We start from the raw sequence: 19,873 nt of genomic DNA, 5'->3' as shown, positions 1-19,873 counted from the left end.
ATATTCTGAAAAATATTCTGCTGAAGTGTCCCTTTTCCCTGTATATGGAATTAAGGAAGGTACATTTGGTCCTACAGAATGAAAAAAAAGACAGAAAAAATAATAGGAAAATTGGAAAATTCAGTGAGTCCAGATTGTCAGGAGCAGATTGATTCAGTCTTAAAAAATTATGATATATACAATGGGAAGAGAAGAGCTGAGCTGATCATGATGATGGGTAGCAAAGTTCCAGACACCGTGTGTCAAAGTGACAGCTATGCAATATTAAGTCCCATTCAAAGCATAACATGAAGAAGACAAAGAAAACTACATCTCAGTGGACTTTACTAAGTCAGTGCAACACCCTCCTTGGCCTATGTGAAATGAATACGCACAGAGAGACAGAGGGTTGCAAACCTCACAGCAGTAGCATGTCTAGAAATGGTTCACATGCAGAGAGTGGAAAATGGCTTTTATATCTTCATTGACATGATCATCCTGTGGCAGTAATGTGTAGTTCCACACAAAGACTTATAAAGTACTTTTGGTATCAGCAGATGGTATAATGGAGAATGAGACAGACCATGCTTTATCACTCCTTTCATGAGGAATGGAAGAGAGAGGCAGAGCAGGTATGCCTGGTGAGCAGCAATGTCACCAATGAAAACAAAGAAATAATTTGCAAAGAAAGCAATCAGAAACATCACAGTCTCTACACTTACAACTTCTCTTCATAAGAATGGCGTTTTAACTATCATTATGTAGAGGATTATATAAAAATTATGTTATTAAAAAGCTTAGTGGAACTCAGTGGACTCTATGTCTGCCTAGTGGAGAGCATATTAGGTTTCTGCCAGAACAGCACGAACAGACTGATGAAGTCATCACCAAAGGCAAGTAATAAAAGCTGAATCCTATGCAACCTAATCTAGGTGAACCTGCTTCTGCAGGGAAGTTGGACTAGATGATCTCTAAAAGTCCCTTCCAACCCTACCATTCTGTGATTCTGTGATTTTGTGATTCTGTGATTCTGACTCTCTTCAGAAGTACTGTATAAGAAGCTATGATGACTCGAGAAGAAGTTGCAAAACCCAGAAACACAAGTACATCTCAGTAAACACCAAAAAAGACTATTGAATCAGGTAATAGGCATATACTTACGCTCATGCCTCTACTTAAATCTGGCCAGTGGTAGACATTAAAATGATGTACAAAACTGATGTCAATCACAAAAAGGGTTATAAACGATTTTAGTTGGAGCCCTTCAGGGCCAATGAAAGACAGACATGAAAATATTCTAATCCATTCTTACACGAAAATGAAAAGATATGTCAAGTGTTATATATCAAAGAGATTTCCCACTGGAACAATAGGTAACTTTGATATAGCTGACAAGATGAGGGAACTTCCTACTATTGATGTAGAAATTATCATTGAGGAACTCAAAACAGATACTGTGAAGATTCATAAGATAGTAGTCTAGGAAAAATTAAATGGAGCTCTCTTCATAAACAAGGATGAAGAAAATTTGCTATAATGATTCAACTGAGCAGGAGAGAGAGGACTAGAAAAGAATGAATCTGTGTGGATTTATGAAATAGAAAAGACGTTAAAAGTGTATGGGATCCTGGTGCTGTCAGCCACAAAGAAACTGCTTTGTGTAGTTAAAATTCAAAGGATATCTGGTGCCATGAAACTCAAGAAAAATGAGCAGTTTTCACCCTGGCCACTTTTGAGTGGATCATGTTTCATGCAGCTTCACTAAAGAAAGTGAAGGAATGAATAGCAACAACCATTCCTACTAAGGGAACAAATTGTATTTTTTTTCTTCCTGAGAAATCTGCTGAAAGTGTAAATGAGCTATATCTGTAGCAGACTCCTGACTTTACAAAATCTTTAACAAGATAAGAATGTGATGTGACCCAATCAAAATGAGGAAACTGATCAAACGTTACCTGTAGAATTAGTAAAACATGTGGCTTCTTATTCACATTCTCTAGATTTGTCTCAGATTTCATTGGGTATTGGACTTCCCATGTGGAAAACAGCTGACAGAACTTGCTTTGGGAGTTTCTGGAATCCACAGACACATGACTCCCCAGTACGTCAATCAACAAAAGACTGATAACTGAATTAATTTTATCAGTAGATAGTAGAAAATAAAAGTTATGGATGATGCCATCAGTCTGAATCATGTCCCATTGCAGTAGAAATCTTGAGAATTTAATTCTATAGGCAATATGAATGACAACTGCTTCTGTAATGACTCCAGAAAGTGTGGCAATTGCACCTGTTGAAGGGGAATTACTGAATACAGAAATCAAATGTCATCAGCATTATACCATGTATCATCACTAGACTTTTACTAAATGTACTTTTTTTACATATGACAGCAATGGGGCAAAAGAAGTCTGCCTAAAGGAAGATAAAAACGTTTTTCTGTAGGTTTTACAAGCACTTAAGCTGAATAGATTGGGTAAGAGGAACAAAAACTATTCAGATCCAGAGATAGGAACAACCACTTGATGCTTTGCAAGTGAGGAAGTGAGCTTTGACTGGGATACCTGGGATTTCTTTAATATAATAGTTATTTAGAACGTTCTTATTTATTTGTTGGCCTTGAAGTTGTGAAATACAAGAATTGCAGGACAAAGGGAAAAGAGGTGAGCCTATAAGGACTCCTGTGATACTTTTCTAAAGCAGCAATCTGAACAAATTAATGACACTGGCCCAGCTCATTTAGAAATACAACAGTGTTTAGACTAGCTTTCTCAAACTGAGTGAAGTAATTATGGAACAAAAATATTAAAATGCAGGCTGAAAATCAAAAATTAGAACCTGTCAGGTTTTACAATACTTCTCAAAATACCCCCTGTGCAGATTCAGTGGACAAAATAGCATACAATCAATCTTTAAAGTGTGCTTTAAGATACCATAATCATAAAGGGAAAAATTAAGCATATTTTAAAACTCTAAGATCACTACTTAGTACTACTGTTTCTAGGCATGCAGTGGCTTGGTACATAATTTCTCCATTTAAAAAAGAAAGAAAGAAAGAAAGAAAGAAAGAAAGAAAGAAAGAAAGAAAGAAAGAAAGAAAGAATGGGCAATATATCTGACACACTTAATCAATGCTTTACTTGCATTTTATTATCAGAATTTGAAACATTAAATTTCTGAAATAAACTCTGCCTTTTAATCAAGATTTCTAATTCTATGATCTAGCAGTCTGAAGATTTTTTCCTGGATGGGGTGGATCTTTGTGTCACATACTCATAACAGACATTGTGCTCATACTGGCCAGTTGTGCTCATCAGCAAACAATTTCCTGTGTGAAGTTGAGATTCCAAAGGCAGTAGTAATAGAATCATAGAATCAAAGAATCATAGAATCATAGAATGGTAGGGTTGGAAGGGACCTTTTAGAGATCATCTAGTCCAACCAGCCTGCAGAAGCAGGTTCACCTAGATCAGGTTGTACAGGAATGTGTCGAGGTGGGTTTTTAAGATCTCCAGAGAAGGAGACTCCACACCCTCCCTGGGCAGCCTGTGCCAGGGCTCCATCACTCTCAGTAAAATACTTTTTCCCTATGTTTAAATGGAACTCTTTGTGTTCCAGCTTAATTCCATTACCCCTTGTCCTGTCACTGGATACAACAGAAAAAAAAGCGATGCCCTAACCTCCTGACACTCACCACTTAGATATTTGTAAATTAATTACAAATTAATAAGATTCCCCCCTCAGTCTCCTCTTTTCTAGACTAAAGAGCCCCGGTTCCCGAAGCCTTTCCTTGACTTTCATCAAGTCCCCTGATCATCTTGGTGGCCCTGCACTGGACTCTCTCCAGAAGTTCCCTATCACTCTTGAGCTGAGGAGCCCAGAACTGGACACAGGACTCCAGATGAGGCCTCACCAGGGCACAGTAGAGGGAGAGCAGAACCTCCCTCAACCTGCTGGTCACACTCTTCTTGATGCATCCCAGAATGCCATTGGCCTTCTTGGCCACAAGGGCACATTGCTGGCTCATGGTTAGTTTGTTATCAATTGTAAAGCCCTCTATTGAATATATCACAGAATCACAGAATCTTGAGGGTTGGAAGGGAACTTCAAAGATCACCTAGTCCACCTCCACTGCCAGAGCAGGACCTCCTAGAGTAGGTCACACAGAAACTCATAGTAATGGAGAAAAGACGTCCGGCCTGGTATCCCTTATTTCCCCAAAGCCAGATTTTTTTGGTACATGCCAGCAGTTCCTAATAGGGTATAGATTAGTGTTGCAGGTGCAGTGCAGTCCATTGTCTTGGAATAGTAATGCTATGTTATGTTATGATTTTGGTAGACTATCAAATTTTCTCAGGAATTACCAGTGGAAAGACAATCAAAGAGATTTATAAACTATTAAAATTCGGTTGAGCTGAAAACAGAATATCATGTGAATTGCAATGTTAGGGATTCTGAAATAAAAGTTCCATTCATTTCTTATACAGAAGTTATTACCAGCCTCCTACATCACTCTAGCCTCTGTACAATAGACTATACTTCAATGTATGAATATTTAGTTTGTGACTTCTGGCAGACACTGTTTCAGAGGGAAAGGACTGCAATCTAGATTTTTAAACAACTGGAAACTGTGCATTGGATGATCGAGTGATTTATACTCTTCTATTTCTGTTTGCACTGTTTTTTATTGTAAAGCTAATATAATTATTTTGAAACATTTTTTCACATCTCTAACAAGAATTCTTACATAGTCAATACAGATAATTACTGACATAATTTGATTAACTGTAGTCACTACAATACTCATTCTATCATAAATAATTGCTTATAGAGCAACACATGTAACAATGATGTTCTGACAGACTCCGTGGTGGTATTTGTAGGGGGCATCTCTGTAACTAGATGTCTAGAATAACTACAATCTTTACTCCAAACACAAGCAGTAGTGATCACTGAAATAACACAGACAGCAGGGAGGCCTTGTTTTGTCAGAAATCCGCAAAAAAGAGGAATAAGGATTGGAAGACATTGCCAAGACAAGTCTAGTTGCATGGCCTTAAGAAAAATACCGGGGGAAATTTCAGTATTAGAGGTAAACATGAGAGACTTTAACAAAAAAAATAACCCCTTGTTCTTTCCTTCCCTTTATTTTCTGGGAAACAGTTGCATGCAGTCATTGGTACAAGCTTATTTACAGATAAACACCTGATTTATTCATCTATTCCTTCCCATAAAAAGCCTTCAACTTATAAAAACAGAAAATTACAATTAATTTTCCTTGAGATCTAGATGTTTTGATGTTAAGAAAGTACGGGATTGGGTGTTACCACAAACATATTATGGCTTATTGGAATAGTTGTACTTTGAAGACTTTTAAAAGTAGCAAAGCCCACTTTTCAGGGGGTGTTATATGGCTTGCAGCATGACAAGGAAGATAGAGTCTTTGAAAGATTTAATATATAAACTACATAATTTGGCTTATTAACAGTACAGGGTTTGTTAATACTACATTGAGTGTCCTTTTTTGTCTGTTATTGTCTGGTAGTTTACATTATATTGAAATTAGACAGTGAGAGTTCATTCATATAGATTTAAGCGCAACTTTACAACTCATTTTTTTCAACAGCAAGTTCATTTGCTTAAAAGCGACTGTAATACATACTTCTCTTTATTCTAGCCAATGCTTTGACTTCAGAAAAATGTTGCTGAGAAGACCTTATGGCAATATCTGAGAAAAACTACAAGTGATCAAGTCTTTGGAAACTGAATCCCAATATGCTGCAATTTTACTCACAAAAACACACAAGCAGCAGAGCGATTCCAGTCTCTCTGTTGTTTTTCACCAGATCTGGCAGAACTCTTCGCCACTCCATTTCATTGCATTCACTTGACTTGGATTTAGTTACTATTTTGCAATTTTAGTATTAATCAACAGTTTTTAACAGTCAAGTAAATGCACTGGTTTAGTTTCTGCAGGAGAAGTATGTTAAGTCATAAGATACTTAAGCAATTGTCTAATGTAAAGCATAGCCTCAATGCAGCAATAGCCTCATTGCTGCATTTTGTATCCACAGTTGAATTTGTTGGGATTTCTCACATTTATATGGGTTCATGCATTGCTGAATCAGAAATTATGGAAAAAAACTTTCCTTTGTCTTCTCACTCCTTGGTAAGGCATGAACGCTTTTATATATATGCTTTTTAAAGAATCGGAGAAGGAGATTCCCTGGCTTCAGTCATGCAATCTTCTAAGTCACTGTTTTGTGAACGTCAGAAATCAGACTTTTAGTTCACATATTCTGACCTGCTCATATGCACTACTTTTATTAAGGGCCTCACAACAATACCGTAGGCATGAATTAGGTCATTTTTCATTCCAGAAGTAGGAAACTGCATGACAGTACAGTCCTGGAAGACCAAGGAATAGAGGGGACCTTGAATGAGCAGAACACTGTTGAATACCTTCTCACCCTCCACCTGGCCATAAAGCTTCCTGCACTCTGCCACTTATTTCTTCCCAGTGTCACCAGTTCACTGTCTGCCTGTGTTCAATCAATCCCTTGCAAGCCCTGCTGTCAGCCCTCTGTGCACTCCCACCTCCAAGCTGCCTGTCCCTGCCCTGCTGCCTCAGGAAGCCACCAGAGCTCCCAGTCCCCTGAGAACCCCTGACCTCCAGACACACTTCTTCATTTAGGGAAGATAGTGTTTCATTCTTTTCATCCATTTAGACTGTAAACTTCCTAGAGTCACGGTAAAGCCTTGCTTTGTTTTTTTATCCTAGTGTGTTAGAACCAAGTTTAGGGCTGATAGGAATGAGAAAAATGATCAAATTCACACAGGAAATTGTTTGCTGATGAGCACAACTGGCCAGTATGAGCACAATGTCCTTTTAGATCGATCAAGCAATACGCAGTAACCTAGTTCAACAGTCATACTCTGGATTGACTGGGCAAGAGTTTTGATGCAGTTGCATTTAAAGTCTGTGCATTTTATTACATTTGACTGTTGCCTGTAGGTTACCTCTCTGCATTATATGATAATGTAATCTTTGTCATTCATTCTTTCTCTGTCCCTAGTGCAGTTGAAGGGGATAGCACAGCAAAATCCTTAATGTTCAATCCACTCTACCAAGACAATGTTTTTGGCTTGGTAAGTCCAGTAGCATTCAAGAACAACATTTAAAATCCTGGAAACCAGATGCTCAGCTCTGCCAGAAACATGCTCCAGTGTATTTCAGAGTTAAGATGAAGGTGGCTTTACACTAATTAAATTTCCTGAGATGTAGGGATGTGCCTGTTGATTAGCAATAGGAAAGAACACGTGGTTCCCACAATGTCTGGAGCATTACTCCCACAAATATGGAGCCAATGCTGCATCTGCACTGCAACATTTGACAGCCACATTCAGAACTTTGGAATCTGCCTCCCATGGGAAAGATCAATACCTCTGAAAGTAAGACAAACACAAGAAAATGCCATTCTCACTTACTGCATCTGCACACTCCTCTTTATAGACTATTTACTCACCAATACTTTCCTTAATTCTTAGAAATTCTTTTACTGGGGTCATGTCATAAAATCCCTGTTGGAAGACTATTTCCAGATGGACTACCTACCTAAAAATTCTTCCGTTTTCTACATCATAGATAGGCATAGTAACCTTTTCACAAAGTCAGGATCCATCATTTAGTGGTTTCAAACAGGTTCTTACCTAGTGAGAAGGCCGCAATAGACCTTGGAGACAAAGAGTTTTGTAACCATTATCCCCATAGCACACAGTGAGTGGGAGATATAGCTCCATTGTAGCAAACAATTACATTGGAACACCGTAACATGTCAAAACTATCCATTTTCAAATATAATTGATGCATAAAATATGCAACATGCATTCTGAATCCCAGGAGGGAAAATTGCTTTTACACAACTTTTACGTACAAGATAGTCTGTTGGACTTCTAGATACCAGAGCTTACTGATATGATGTTTATGTTCTTAAATTGAAACATATCTTAAAAATCTTCTGAGTTAATCCTCCATAGAAGTTTTTGACAAAACAAAAATAATCCTAGAAATATGGGATAGAAAGTTATCTGACAGCTTTTCTTACATCTCCTGTACTAGTTTGTCCTGACTTCTTTGGTAAAAAGTCCAGTGATGAGGAGTCCACAGAGTGCCTCAGTTACCTGTTCAGGTCCTGAACCCATTTAATCATTGCACAATGCTTTATAATTTTTTGAAATCCAATTCTGCTTAAAATTACTTGATTTGCTTATATTCTGTACATCCATCCTTAAGGAAATGGGAAACTTTTCATTACCATGTTTTATTAAGGTAAACTTTTATAAACAATACAACTTGTATCTCATCTCACTGTTCTCAACTTTTATTACATTGTCATATTTTCCAGACATCTTGTTTTAATCTTCTTTTCTTGACTTCTTAGTTCAGTTTCTTCTCTTAAGATAGTACTTAGTTTACAGGTCAGTTGAGGTGAGTAAAGGTGAATAAGTGCTAGTGTTCTGCAGACAACATTCCTGGAATACAGCTCAAAGACATTTCTTCCACAATGGTATCACCTTACAGTATCATTCCACTTGTAGTCCACCACTTATCACCAAATTCTTTTTTGTCTAATTGGTATTTTCTCTGATAATGAATAACTTATTTAAAAAATCAAAAAGTGAGAAAATCCCAGTCGAGAGAGATGTGCCATCCAGGACTAAATGGCAGGTATGTTCGGTGTCTCACAAGACTCCTTGGATTTTAACATGGAGTCTACATCTCACATATCTCTTTTTTAAGTAAACCCCCAAATGATCCTGGATTGCTTTTAAATGAATTGTATAAAACCTTCTTGTAAAGAAAAATGAATGTATGTGTACCTGAGTATACATTTTAGCAGAGAATAATAATAAGATGCTGGAAAAAGGAAAGGCATTCATTGGCAGCTATGGCATACACAAATTGACATTTTCCCCAGACTTGCAAAGCCTGTCTATTCAAACAGAACTGAAGGATTTATCAGAGTAAAACTGAATTTAAATTGCAGTAGGCAGCCAGAAGTGGCTTACATGTAAATGAGAATCTAAGAAATGGAAAGATTCCCTACCGTGTATCCCTAGGTCAGAGTTTATGTCTCTTTTTTTAATCTCAGTTCTCAACTGAATATTGCAGTGCATTTGGAAGCAGGATTTTTCACCAGTCTCTTTCTCTTTCAATATAAATCACATTTCTCCTTTGTACTTATACAACAGATGGATAGGATTATCCCTGAGACAACAAGGCAATGCATTCCTATTCAGAAACCTCACAAAGTGAAAACAGCTTAGAGGATCACAGATCCAAGATAACAGAAGAGGGTGGAGATGCCTTAGATAAGGTTATCATACTCTGGTGTGGATTTTCATGGTCAGAATACCTACCCAAAATTAATTCTGTGTGCTAACACATACTATAGCATTCCAAAGGGATATAGGCACCACATACGCTCTGCAAATTGATCTGTGTATATTTAATATACGTGACTGGCATCTCTTGGGTTTGCTGTGAAAGGAAGCCAGAAGGAGGGAAGGAGTGAAAGGTTTAGGACTGGCAAGGGGAGTGCACGTTCTTGATCACACCAAAAATGTGGCCTTGTGCTTAACACTTTTTTTTTTTTCACCTGTATTACTTCATTCGTAACTGAATGTACAGAATTCAGTTCCTCTACTGGCATGGTATAAGAGCTAAATTACAGCTTTGTGGAAGGGAGCACAGTACTATCTATGGAAAAGAACAAGGAAGGCATGGGGATGACCTGAAACTGGAACTCAATAAAGAAAATCGTACTGGTGTAAAAAGGTAAAAAAAAAAAATCTTGAGCCTCTTGTTTTGTTTATTCAGACCATCAGTTGTATGTCTTTTAAGGTGTGTGCAAGCACTTTTCCTGTAAAGTACACATGAGAGTTGTTCTACTGGATCAGACCAAAGGTTCCTTGAGCTCCAATCCTTGTGGCAATGGCCAGGAGCAGGTCTTTAACAAGGGGTTTGATACACACCAGGTTGGCAAGGTTAAAATAGAAAGAAACTACTTTGTCTCTGAAAAGCAACTGTTTCTTTTTATGTATATTGATATGTTAATTTCAAAATTAGTGAGGTCAACACTGAGCTTACAGTCTTACACTTTCAATCAAGCCCTGAATTTTGGCCCTCTCAAAAGGTATTATGGGATATTATATAAATAATCTGTATAAATTTTTCAAATAGTTATTGATCATATAGTATCATAACTTTATACTGTGATTTATACATCATTTATGAAAAATAACTGGAACAGGAAGTTTCCAGAGCTGAGATTATCATGGTGTATGGGCAAGTGATAGTTGTTCTTTTTACTGCCCCTGAGGTTGCTGCACTTACTAAAAATCAAAACTGTGAGAGTACAAACAAAATTTAAGACAAAATTTTCCTCTTCTCCAAGGAGTGACTCCATTTTCCTCTATTCAAGAATAAAATCTCTAGTCAGGGCATATTAATTATGATGCTCCACCTATTTATTGGTTTACTCATGTCAAAACAGGAAAAATATCTTGTAGAGAAGAGCTTTAACAGCTCTATTTTTAGGCTATAGAAATGGTTTTAGTCCTCCATCCTTTGCCCTGGACTCCACCTCTGTCTGATCTGTGAAGTTTTTAGGTGCTGTGGCATACGGGTACACTTCCTCCCTCACATTATCAAGACCATCCCAGAGATATACTCTCATCATTACAACCACAGGAGTTGTTGTCTCCCTCACCATCCAGCATTGCAAACACAGGCAAGCACTCTGAATCAGAGTGACCATGGTGGCAGGACAGAAGTCTGTACCTTCAGTCTGAACAGTACAATGTACTGTTCAATCATTTCATGGAGCTCAGCGCCCCACACATCACACACATCCTGACCAAATTCATACACTTCTGGGATCATCCAGTCCCCTAATAGCAGCAGTTCCTAACCATCCATTATGTTGCTTTGAGGGTGCTGGAAGTGGAGGATGCTCAGCAGCTACCTGGGTGTGGTGAAAAAAGCAACTATTTTTATGTAAAACAAAATTGATACAGAAGCTTAAAGTTCAAAGGAAAGAGTCTAAAATAAATAATGACCTGAGGAAATAATATACCAAGAAATTATCAGAATTGTAGAATTTCAAACGTACTTATGAATTCCAGCTCAGAATCTACTCTTTTCTGATGCTTCTACTGCATGTAACCTATTAAATAGCTAATCAGAGAATTATGGCGGTATTTTCCTACCTTGCCTCCTTACAGCCTGTTTCTGTTGCAATTCATCAATTTGCCTTAGCTCCTTTGGATTAGATTGGCCAGTTAGAAACTGAGTAGTACATCAGATATTTTGAAATTTCATTTAGAAAAAGCTCTGATAAAAAATTGCCAGATCTCTTCCTATGAAGCCTTACCTCAAAAATCTCCTATTTACAGGGCATTAGTTCATGGCTAACAGCTGTTCCCAAGAGTCAAAGGGACAAAGAGCCAAGTGGGATGTGATATTCTTTGGCCTCATACTATTCTGTTGGTATAGCTTTGTAATGATATTCTTTAGCATGAATGACATACACAGCCCCTGTAGGAGTATGAGTCATTTTCTAGGAATGAGAGAGAAGTGCTATCAAAATGCAGTTTCTGTTTTGTGTCACCAAGACATAAGCCCTCTCAAAAAATGTGGATCTTTTGAGAAAGGAAGGGGGCATGGGAATGTTTGTTGTATATGTGTGTGTGACTGTGTAGACTTTTCTTAATCAACTGTCCTTTCTAGTAATTAAACTTGGGGATTGGATTTGGTATCATTTCTCCACAAGAGTGAGGTGGCACAGAGCCACTTTCCAGTTTGCCCTTTGTTTCCCTTTGTTATTCTACAGGCTAGCTCCAGCAAATGTCTGTCTCACCCACTGGCACTGTCCTTCACAGCCCTTCAATCAGACCCTATCCAGTCACCCTCTATTCCCTCTCAATATGTGTTTGATTGTTAACACCTTCCCTACCCCCACTCCCCCACCCCTCTGTTGATTTTCTTCTCATTTTAGTCAGGCTTCTCTCCTTCTTCAACATATGCTTCACAACTTTCCCAGATGTTGTTTTTCTTTCTCTTTTTTCAGACATTTTCTCTCTCTTCTTTGATTTCCTTCTCAGCCCTACCTAGGACTGTCATTCTTCTGTCATCCTTCTGTCATTCATATGGACTACAATTGCCTTCCCAAATGCAGTTTAGATAATAAATGGTACAAACTAAATTAAGTTGCCTCCTTCAATAAAATTAAAACATTTCAAGACAGAGCTCCTTTTCGCCTTCTTTGTCTAACGTTTAATTTGCACATCTGTTACTCCTCAAAATGAGTATTCTTCTTACGCTACACTTCCTTCCTCTACTACCCTGAATTCTGCTACCATTTCAGACTAGTTCAGTTACGTAGTAATGTAATATCAATTCTTTTTTTACACACTGTGCTTCTTGGTCTTTTATTGGACAATACAACGCTTGAGCCACAACTTCAATCTGCATTTCTGTAAGTATATCTCAACATAGAAGCACTACCTCCTAAACAACCCAAAGTCTTGCTATTTAAATGTCATTCTGGTGTTAGGACTGGCAGTGTTTCAGCTGTAATCTTTCACAATAAACAGCTATGAGACTGAGTTATTGCCACAGTTTGCCTGTGACTATAAATCAGTCTCAACAGATGTTTATTCCTTCATATTCCGTTAAGCATCTGAGATTATCTTTGAACTATATTGGAATAATCAGCATTTGAGACATTCATTTATACCAACAGGATCTGATGATGATAATATCCTTGTAATTACACCACTATGGGCATTCTCAGCAAGGACATAATTTTTCCTATTGCGATCCTTCAGAACATTTATAGCTGTTGGTTATCCATTATGTCAGAGTATTTCCTTGCCCTTTAGCCTATCTCAATATGCTTTCCAACAGAATGGTATCAAGTATTTGAGTTTCTTTGGTTAATAAATGAGAATTTATGATTTGGGAATGTATATTGTAAACAAAGCTGTGATTTTTACCATCTGACTCTCTTGAAGAACTTTTGGAGCTATGTGACAGCTTCTGAAATACAACAATTCATATATGAAGATGGACTGTAATTACCATTTTCCTGCAAAAAACAATGGGTATATTTTTATTTCCTTAACCCAAGACTCTACTTGCAGAGGATTATGGATGGAGATAGCCATTCTGCTATCTCTCTACACAGAAATAAATTTTACTCTGTCTGAACAACCTTGAAGAAAACATCTTTACTTGGAAGATTAATGAACACCTTTTGCTGAATTACTTGTTCACCCAGACCCCCATCTCCCTTGTGTATGAGCAAGATATATTACAAGGCAGTAGCAAACCTTAGAAACAGGTGTGGTAGTTAATGAAGGATTTCTTTAGCCAAAAAGGTATTCTTGTTCAATTCACTAGAGGTGCATCAGAGGAAGTTGGACTTGGGTTTGGTGAAACTGATGAAATGAAAAAGTATGAAAAAGAGTATTTTTAATCCAAAGCAGGGCACTTTGGTTTTATGTGAAATCTTAGTTCGAGTCTCATAAAAACTGCACATTAGTGTGTATGCATGTATTTGTTTTACAAACTGGGATTTTTTTAATGATGAAAATTATTTTGTCAAAAACATTTCTGACAAGATCAGTTTGACATCATTATCTGTCTTCATTACTTCACAACTTTCATTTTAAAATAAGGTGCTCTGTATGCAGTGATATATGTGAAGGCTTTGTGGGTTTTGGGTGAGTTCACACCTTGTAGCTGGATTATGCTGCACCTCTGACAACTGAGCTCTGATCAAAGAGAACAATGGCCCTCCCCTATGTGAATTCTCTAGTGTACAGTAATATAGCTCAACACTTTCCCTCTCCCTCAGTGTGGAACTAATCTGATCTCTTTCTTTCCTCTCCCTGTGCTCATTATTGCTTGTTCAACACCTCTGAAGTTTTCTCTACCACGTGATTAACAATTAGGCCCTAAACATACTACTTATGACCTAGAGAGAAAATGTTGATAACATCTCTAAGAAACCTTTCTAAAAAAGAGAACAAAACCAAACCAGTGCAGCACATGTTGAATGAAACCCCGTCACAGTGACAGATCTCAGCTAGTGCTTTGGCAAAAAGAATTACCATTCCTTGTGGTTTTTCTTAGTTGTCAAGGAGGTTTTTGTCAAAACAATAATCACTATCTTTTTCAACAATGTGGAAGCAAAAATAAAATTCTTGCCAGGTGTCACAAAATCCATGCAATGATAATTAACGAGGAGGACAGGTTTAGCTCTGCAGAAGAACATGAATCACATGCTAGACTGTGCCCACATTATGGATGAGAATGTGTGACACATTTACCAGTGGTGTTTGTATTTTAGGAAACAGTAACTTGGAAGCAGATTTGATCTAAACATGAGCTCTAAATGTGATAGAGTAGCTAAGAAAAAAAGTGACAATCTTGTATCTGAATACTGAACAGAAGACATGATTTTACCACGTGATGGTTTATTAGTCAAAGTTTGCATTCAGTTCATCCATCTGCACAACAGCAACAATGCTAAAATGATAGGAAAGGCCCACAAAAGAATGATGAAGAGTATTAGCAACCTAGAAAATCTTCCTAATTCCAAGAGTAAAGAAGCTCAATATCTTTAAGCTTTGGCAGTATAAATACATTTCAAGAGATTAAGCTAGTGCAATACTTTGCAGAACACTTTCTTTGCTGTTCTGGCTGCCCACAAGTATGTTCTTTAACTTGTGGACAACACAAAGTTTTTTTGTCCTTAAGGAAAAAGAGTTTAGCTATTTTCCATTCACCATGGCTATAAGTGAACACAAGAACCACTGCTATAGAGTACCTAATGTACTATCTTCTTGCTGCCTTGCAGTTACCCTACAGTGCTGCATCCTCAGTGAATTCAGGTTAAAAGATGACATGGTCAGGACACAAAAGTACAAACATGGGAAGCTGTTATATTTTTTGTGGTCCTTTTAAACTAACACAATCTGGCAGCTGGAAGCTGAAGTTGGTAACTTTGAGACCAGAAATGAAAGCCTAGTTTTCCAGAGATGTCAGATCTATCAGTTACATTTTTTAAGATAAAATTAAAAATGTTTCTACAATCTCACACAGAATTTTTATTTTTTGATACAAGAAATCCCTTAAAAACATCTTGGATTTGGTTTGTCCAAGCAGTCATATTACACAAGTAATGACATTTCCTTATAGAAATCAACATATTTGTAAAACCGAAAAGTTTTGAGGCTGCTCCTGGCTCCTTGACATGGTATCCCTACAGCCACTATCCTCCCAGTAGTGTAACCAATAAGAATGGCTTGACTGGAAATATGTTTATGAGTTACAGCTGTACTGATTTTAAACAGCCTTTTGTAAATTGTGATTTCTTTAGAAATCATCCTTTACAAATTTTGATTTAATCATAAAGAAAGAGAAGATGCAGCCAGCTGCAAATGACATGAAAGTTAGGAATGGCATGCTGAAATTTGCATGTCAGCATCCCAGCATCATATGAATGGATTGCATTAACATTCAGCTGAAATGTATGCTTGAATATATCTTGCCATTACTGAATACACACCTATAGAAAGGTTGTCCAAGATATATATATGTAAAATATCCACAATTACTGTTTATTTGAGGTTTTGGGGGTTTTTTTTGTGAAATATATAGGAACATATATTTCTTCTGGTCAATAACTTGCTGCTTTGCTGCTTAATACAACACTGCACTCATCATTTCCTGTTCCTTAACAGCTTTTGCTCTTGTTGATGCCTTTAGTCATGTCTACTTACAATCCATATCCTGTCCCAAATTCCTGTTGTATTTGGAGCACTACAGAAGCCCAGATAAATGACACTTCTTTTCATTTACATCCACAGAGGAGTTGAGTTTCAGTGGCTGGACAGAGGTAAAATTTGTACGTGATTTTTAATTTTACCGAGGACCCTTAGGAAAGTATATACTATGTTATTTGCCTTAGCCTATCTTCTTTGAAGGTTAAAACTACGTTTTCAGAAACTAGGTATCTTGTATGCAGGATCACTTTGTTTTTTACAGCCACACACATATACACATATACATGTATGCATATTAAAGTACTTGCAGAAAATTTAACTCTGACAGGAATCAATCAAAATCTCATTGCCAGAGCCTTAGACAGCACCACTCTCAGCTTTCCAAGACCAGGACCTGATGTACAAGATTAATCACAAAAGTCCATTTTGTTGAGGGATCAGAAACCCAAAACTAAATCCCTTAATGCAACCATAAGAGACACAGTACTTCTGTCCTCTAAAGCTGATACTTTCTGTTAATTCAGGATACCTGTTCATTCATCTTTCTTTCCAGGCCAATTGTTAAAGGAAAGGCTTTGTGCTTTATCACAGTTCAGAAAGACAGGAGATTGACTACATGTAGTTAATAGCACTTTTATCATTGGCTTCAGTTCTGGATTTCACCAAATACTTTATATAGGCAAAGTCACATTTCTGTGACTCTTTCTGTACAATTTTTAGAGACCTATATGTGCAAAGGAAAACTAGAAAACCTTCCAAACTCTATTCTCACATGGAGATGAAAAGTTTTACCAGAAAACAATTAACAAGAAAAATTGTACGCATAAGTGTATTGTTCTCTAATAGTTTCTATAACATAAATTCAAAGCTCAAATCTATGGACCACTAAGGATGCGACACATCCATGGATAACTTTAGACTGTGACAGGACCAAATCTTACCTAGAACTCATCAGAATTTATAATACTCAAAACCTGAATCTTAATTTTGTTCTTCAGGATGATTTTTACCAAAGATCATCAGAACACATGGCAATCCCACAGCTGATCACATTTCTTCATCTTACCATGAAGTTAAGTAAAATGGAATGGAGTGACATCTGATAAAGAAGACAACATGAACATGGATCAGGCCTTTTTTTTCTATATCACTTGAAATACATAGTGAAAGCTGACTAAACATATTAACATTTAAGGACATCATTTTATAATAATGGCTGGGAGATATCTTTGTTCATAGCATTCTGTAAAGGAATGACCTGGACAGAAAGTCCGCTTTGCATGAATCTCCTGTTTATCAGACAAGCAAGCATACACTAACCAGAGTGTGCAAAAATTACGATGTAGTTGTGGAAAACTCATAACAGAGGCTGCAATTCCTGAAATGATTAAAAGAAACAAACAAACAAACAAAAATCAATTAAGCAGTCTTGAGTCAGAATAAATATGGTCAGTTCCTTCTGCACCAGAAGAGCTAAAAGAATCCCTATATGTTTTGAGACTCTTGCTTTCCGTCAACCTGTTCAGCTGGTCTTTGATATTACTGAAGTATTTATACAATAAGCATTAATGTATTTATAGCAAACAGAAAACACCTGGATAAAACTTGAAAATACTTAGGGAAAAAAAAACACATGCTATTTATCTGACACACTGATGTACCCTTATCTCTTGATGGTATTATGTCTGGAGAATGAGAGGTGATCAGATTAGATGAAAGTTTTAGTCAAGTGAACTCATGGTTACAAAATATTTTACTGAAAATGGCCTTGCTGCTTCAAGTATGGTCATAAGTATTCCATTATGAGTCAAGTGTGAGTGATAAGATAGGATAAGGACGCTAAGTGATAAGATAAAATAAGGATGCTATCTACATTTACCTACTCTGATCCCAGTTGGCTGCAAAAAGCAGAAGAATCTTCCTGCCACAGTGGTCTCGGTTTTCCAGTACTCCTGGAAACCCATCTGTCAGAGCCCGTTTGATTCCTGGATCATCAGCCTTGAAGTTTTTGAACATATCCAGATTTAATTGGCGGTATTGGAAATATTGAGCGAGCAGTCTGAAGGCCTCAGTTTGGTGAAACTTTCTGGCTCGGAGAAATCTCAAGATGAAGGCGTCATCTGTACGTAAAAACCCAATGTCAGGTCTTGTGATGATCATGTCCCTGACTTGCTGGATGTCCTGATGCAGAATATCTGGGTTTTCATTCAGTTCCAGGCGGGCTTTCTCTATTGTCTCTGGACTAAGTCCTGCTTGTAAATGGGTCATCTCTGCAAAAACCTCTTTTCCAAATCCTTAACTTCAGATATTTCAGTAGAAGTGCTGATCCCATTCAATTGATGGTCTGCTGTGAGCATGAGCCATTCAGAAGCTTTTTGCTATCAAGTGGATATTTAACAAATGAAAGAAAAGAGCTCTTCTTGCAGGAAGAGTAACAGGCAGTTCACATGCAGTGCAATCCATCCAAAGGAAAGTGGTGATTATTCCATCAATTACTAAAAGACAAAGCAAATACATAAAAGAAATATTAAACAGACATACAAAGCTTATAGGAATGCATTTCTGAAATAAATAAAATTTCTGAAATAAAATTGGTTTGAGTGCTCCGATTTTATGTTCCTATGTGTAAGAGGATACATCAGTCAATTTTAGAATGAGTGCATTTAAGATAAGGCATGCCTTCAAGCTTTCAGGCCATCTGATTATTTGACAATTAATTCTAAGCTACATCAACTTACTATCAGAATAGACTTTGCAAAGTTGTCTTACAGAAGTATGGGAGTTCCAGCATTCCATAACTTCAAGTCCAGGATGACAAAAGCAAAAACAATAGTAATTTTTCCATCCTTTACAAGAGCTACATTTCAGCTTCCTAAGTATGCATATTTACACTTATCTTGTTCAGTATAACTGTCTGATTTGCTTTTATCACTCGTACTATCAGCTTGTAGCTTTCTTTGAATTAGCCTCTGACGTAATTGTAAAATAGATCAAAATACCCCATAACTCCACCAACATTAGGAGTATTTTCTACTTGGTAAAACCTCACTGCAAATATTTCCTCTTGACACTTACTATATCTTCAAGGGAAACTTCCCATGAATAGTGTTTAATGAATCTAATCCAGCAGGGTTGGTGTTTTAGCTGAAAAGAGCTGTGTTTTATTCCAAACTCTTTTTTTTTTTTTTTTTTGGTATCTTGTACCTTTCCTGAATATCTTCTGAATTTCATTTTCACTCCTCTACTTTATCTAGAATTTGTTTTTACAAGTGTTAGAAGAAAAGCTGCTTAAGCTGTTATGTATGAGCAAAATAGTACAGTGAATCGCTTACACTTCAGTGACAGAATTAGCAAGAGGCTGTCATCGAAGTCTGTGTAGTTACACTTGTGTGAAATAAGATCAAGGTTTGTTCCAGTGTGAAAAGCATGTGAAGAAAGATCAAGATCCATCTAATTTTTCAGCCATCACAAAAACAGACAAGCAAACAAAACCCCCACTGCTTAACCAATCTCTCCCTCGATTTCCAAAAGAGAAAAATTGGTTTTAAAAATTAAAAGGGTATCCCTCAGTGAAAGACACACTTTATTGTATCTGAAGAAAGCTGTTTGGAAAGTTATGAATTATTTATAACAAAACAACCATTTCACTGAGCTAATCCTCTGGGTTCAACATTCTCATATCAAACAAAGGGGAGAACAGCAGCCAGAGCATTTCTTCATTCAGGGTCTACTCAAAGTTAGACTTCAGGACCTGGAAGTCAATTAGCACAAGGAATGCCCAAGTTCCTTGTTTCGTGAGCTTGGTTTTCTTTGATAAAACCTACATTTTAGATGACACAGCTGCAGCTCCAAGCTGAGTTTCCCAAATCTGAATAGAGTTTCTGCATATTTGCTTAAATGGCTTTTGTGGCAAGAAATAGGCTTTTGATTTAACAGCAATGTGCATTAGACTTGTCTGTCCATGAAACAAAGGAGAGCTTGTTAAGCAGCCTTTTTCTGCATTCTTTGTGGAGATGCAGTTGAGAAAAGCTACCTGCAG

General features: G+C 37.2%; 1 protein-coding gene across 1 annotated transcript in view; it reads right to left on the bottom strand.

Moving 5' to 3' along the window:
• Positions 1 to 18,102, bottom strand: part of CLVS1 (clavesin 1) — a 98,366-nt gene extending 80,264 nt beyond the window's left edge. Inside the window, exon 1 of the mRNA XM_061995723.1 lies at positions 17,714 to 18,102. Coding sequence (XP_061851707.1) covers positions 17,714 to 18,102 — 389 coding nt within the window. The remainder of the gene's footprint in view (positions 1 to 17,713) is intronic.
• Between the last annotated feature and the right edge of the window lie 1,771 nt (positions 18,103 to 19,873).

Source organism: Colius striatus, chromosome 4 (genome assembly GCF_028858725.1).
Source record: "Colius striatus isolate bColStr4 chromosome 4, bColStr4.1.hap1, whole genome shotgun sequence".
NCBI classification, from domain to species: domain Eukaryota; kingdom Metazoa; phylum Chordata; class Aves; order Coliiformes; family Coliidae; genus Colius; species Colius striatus.
This window is presented reverse-complemented; position numbering and strand designations above follow the sequence as displayed.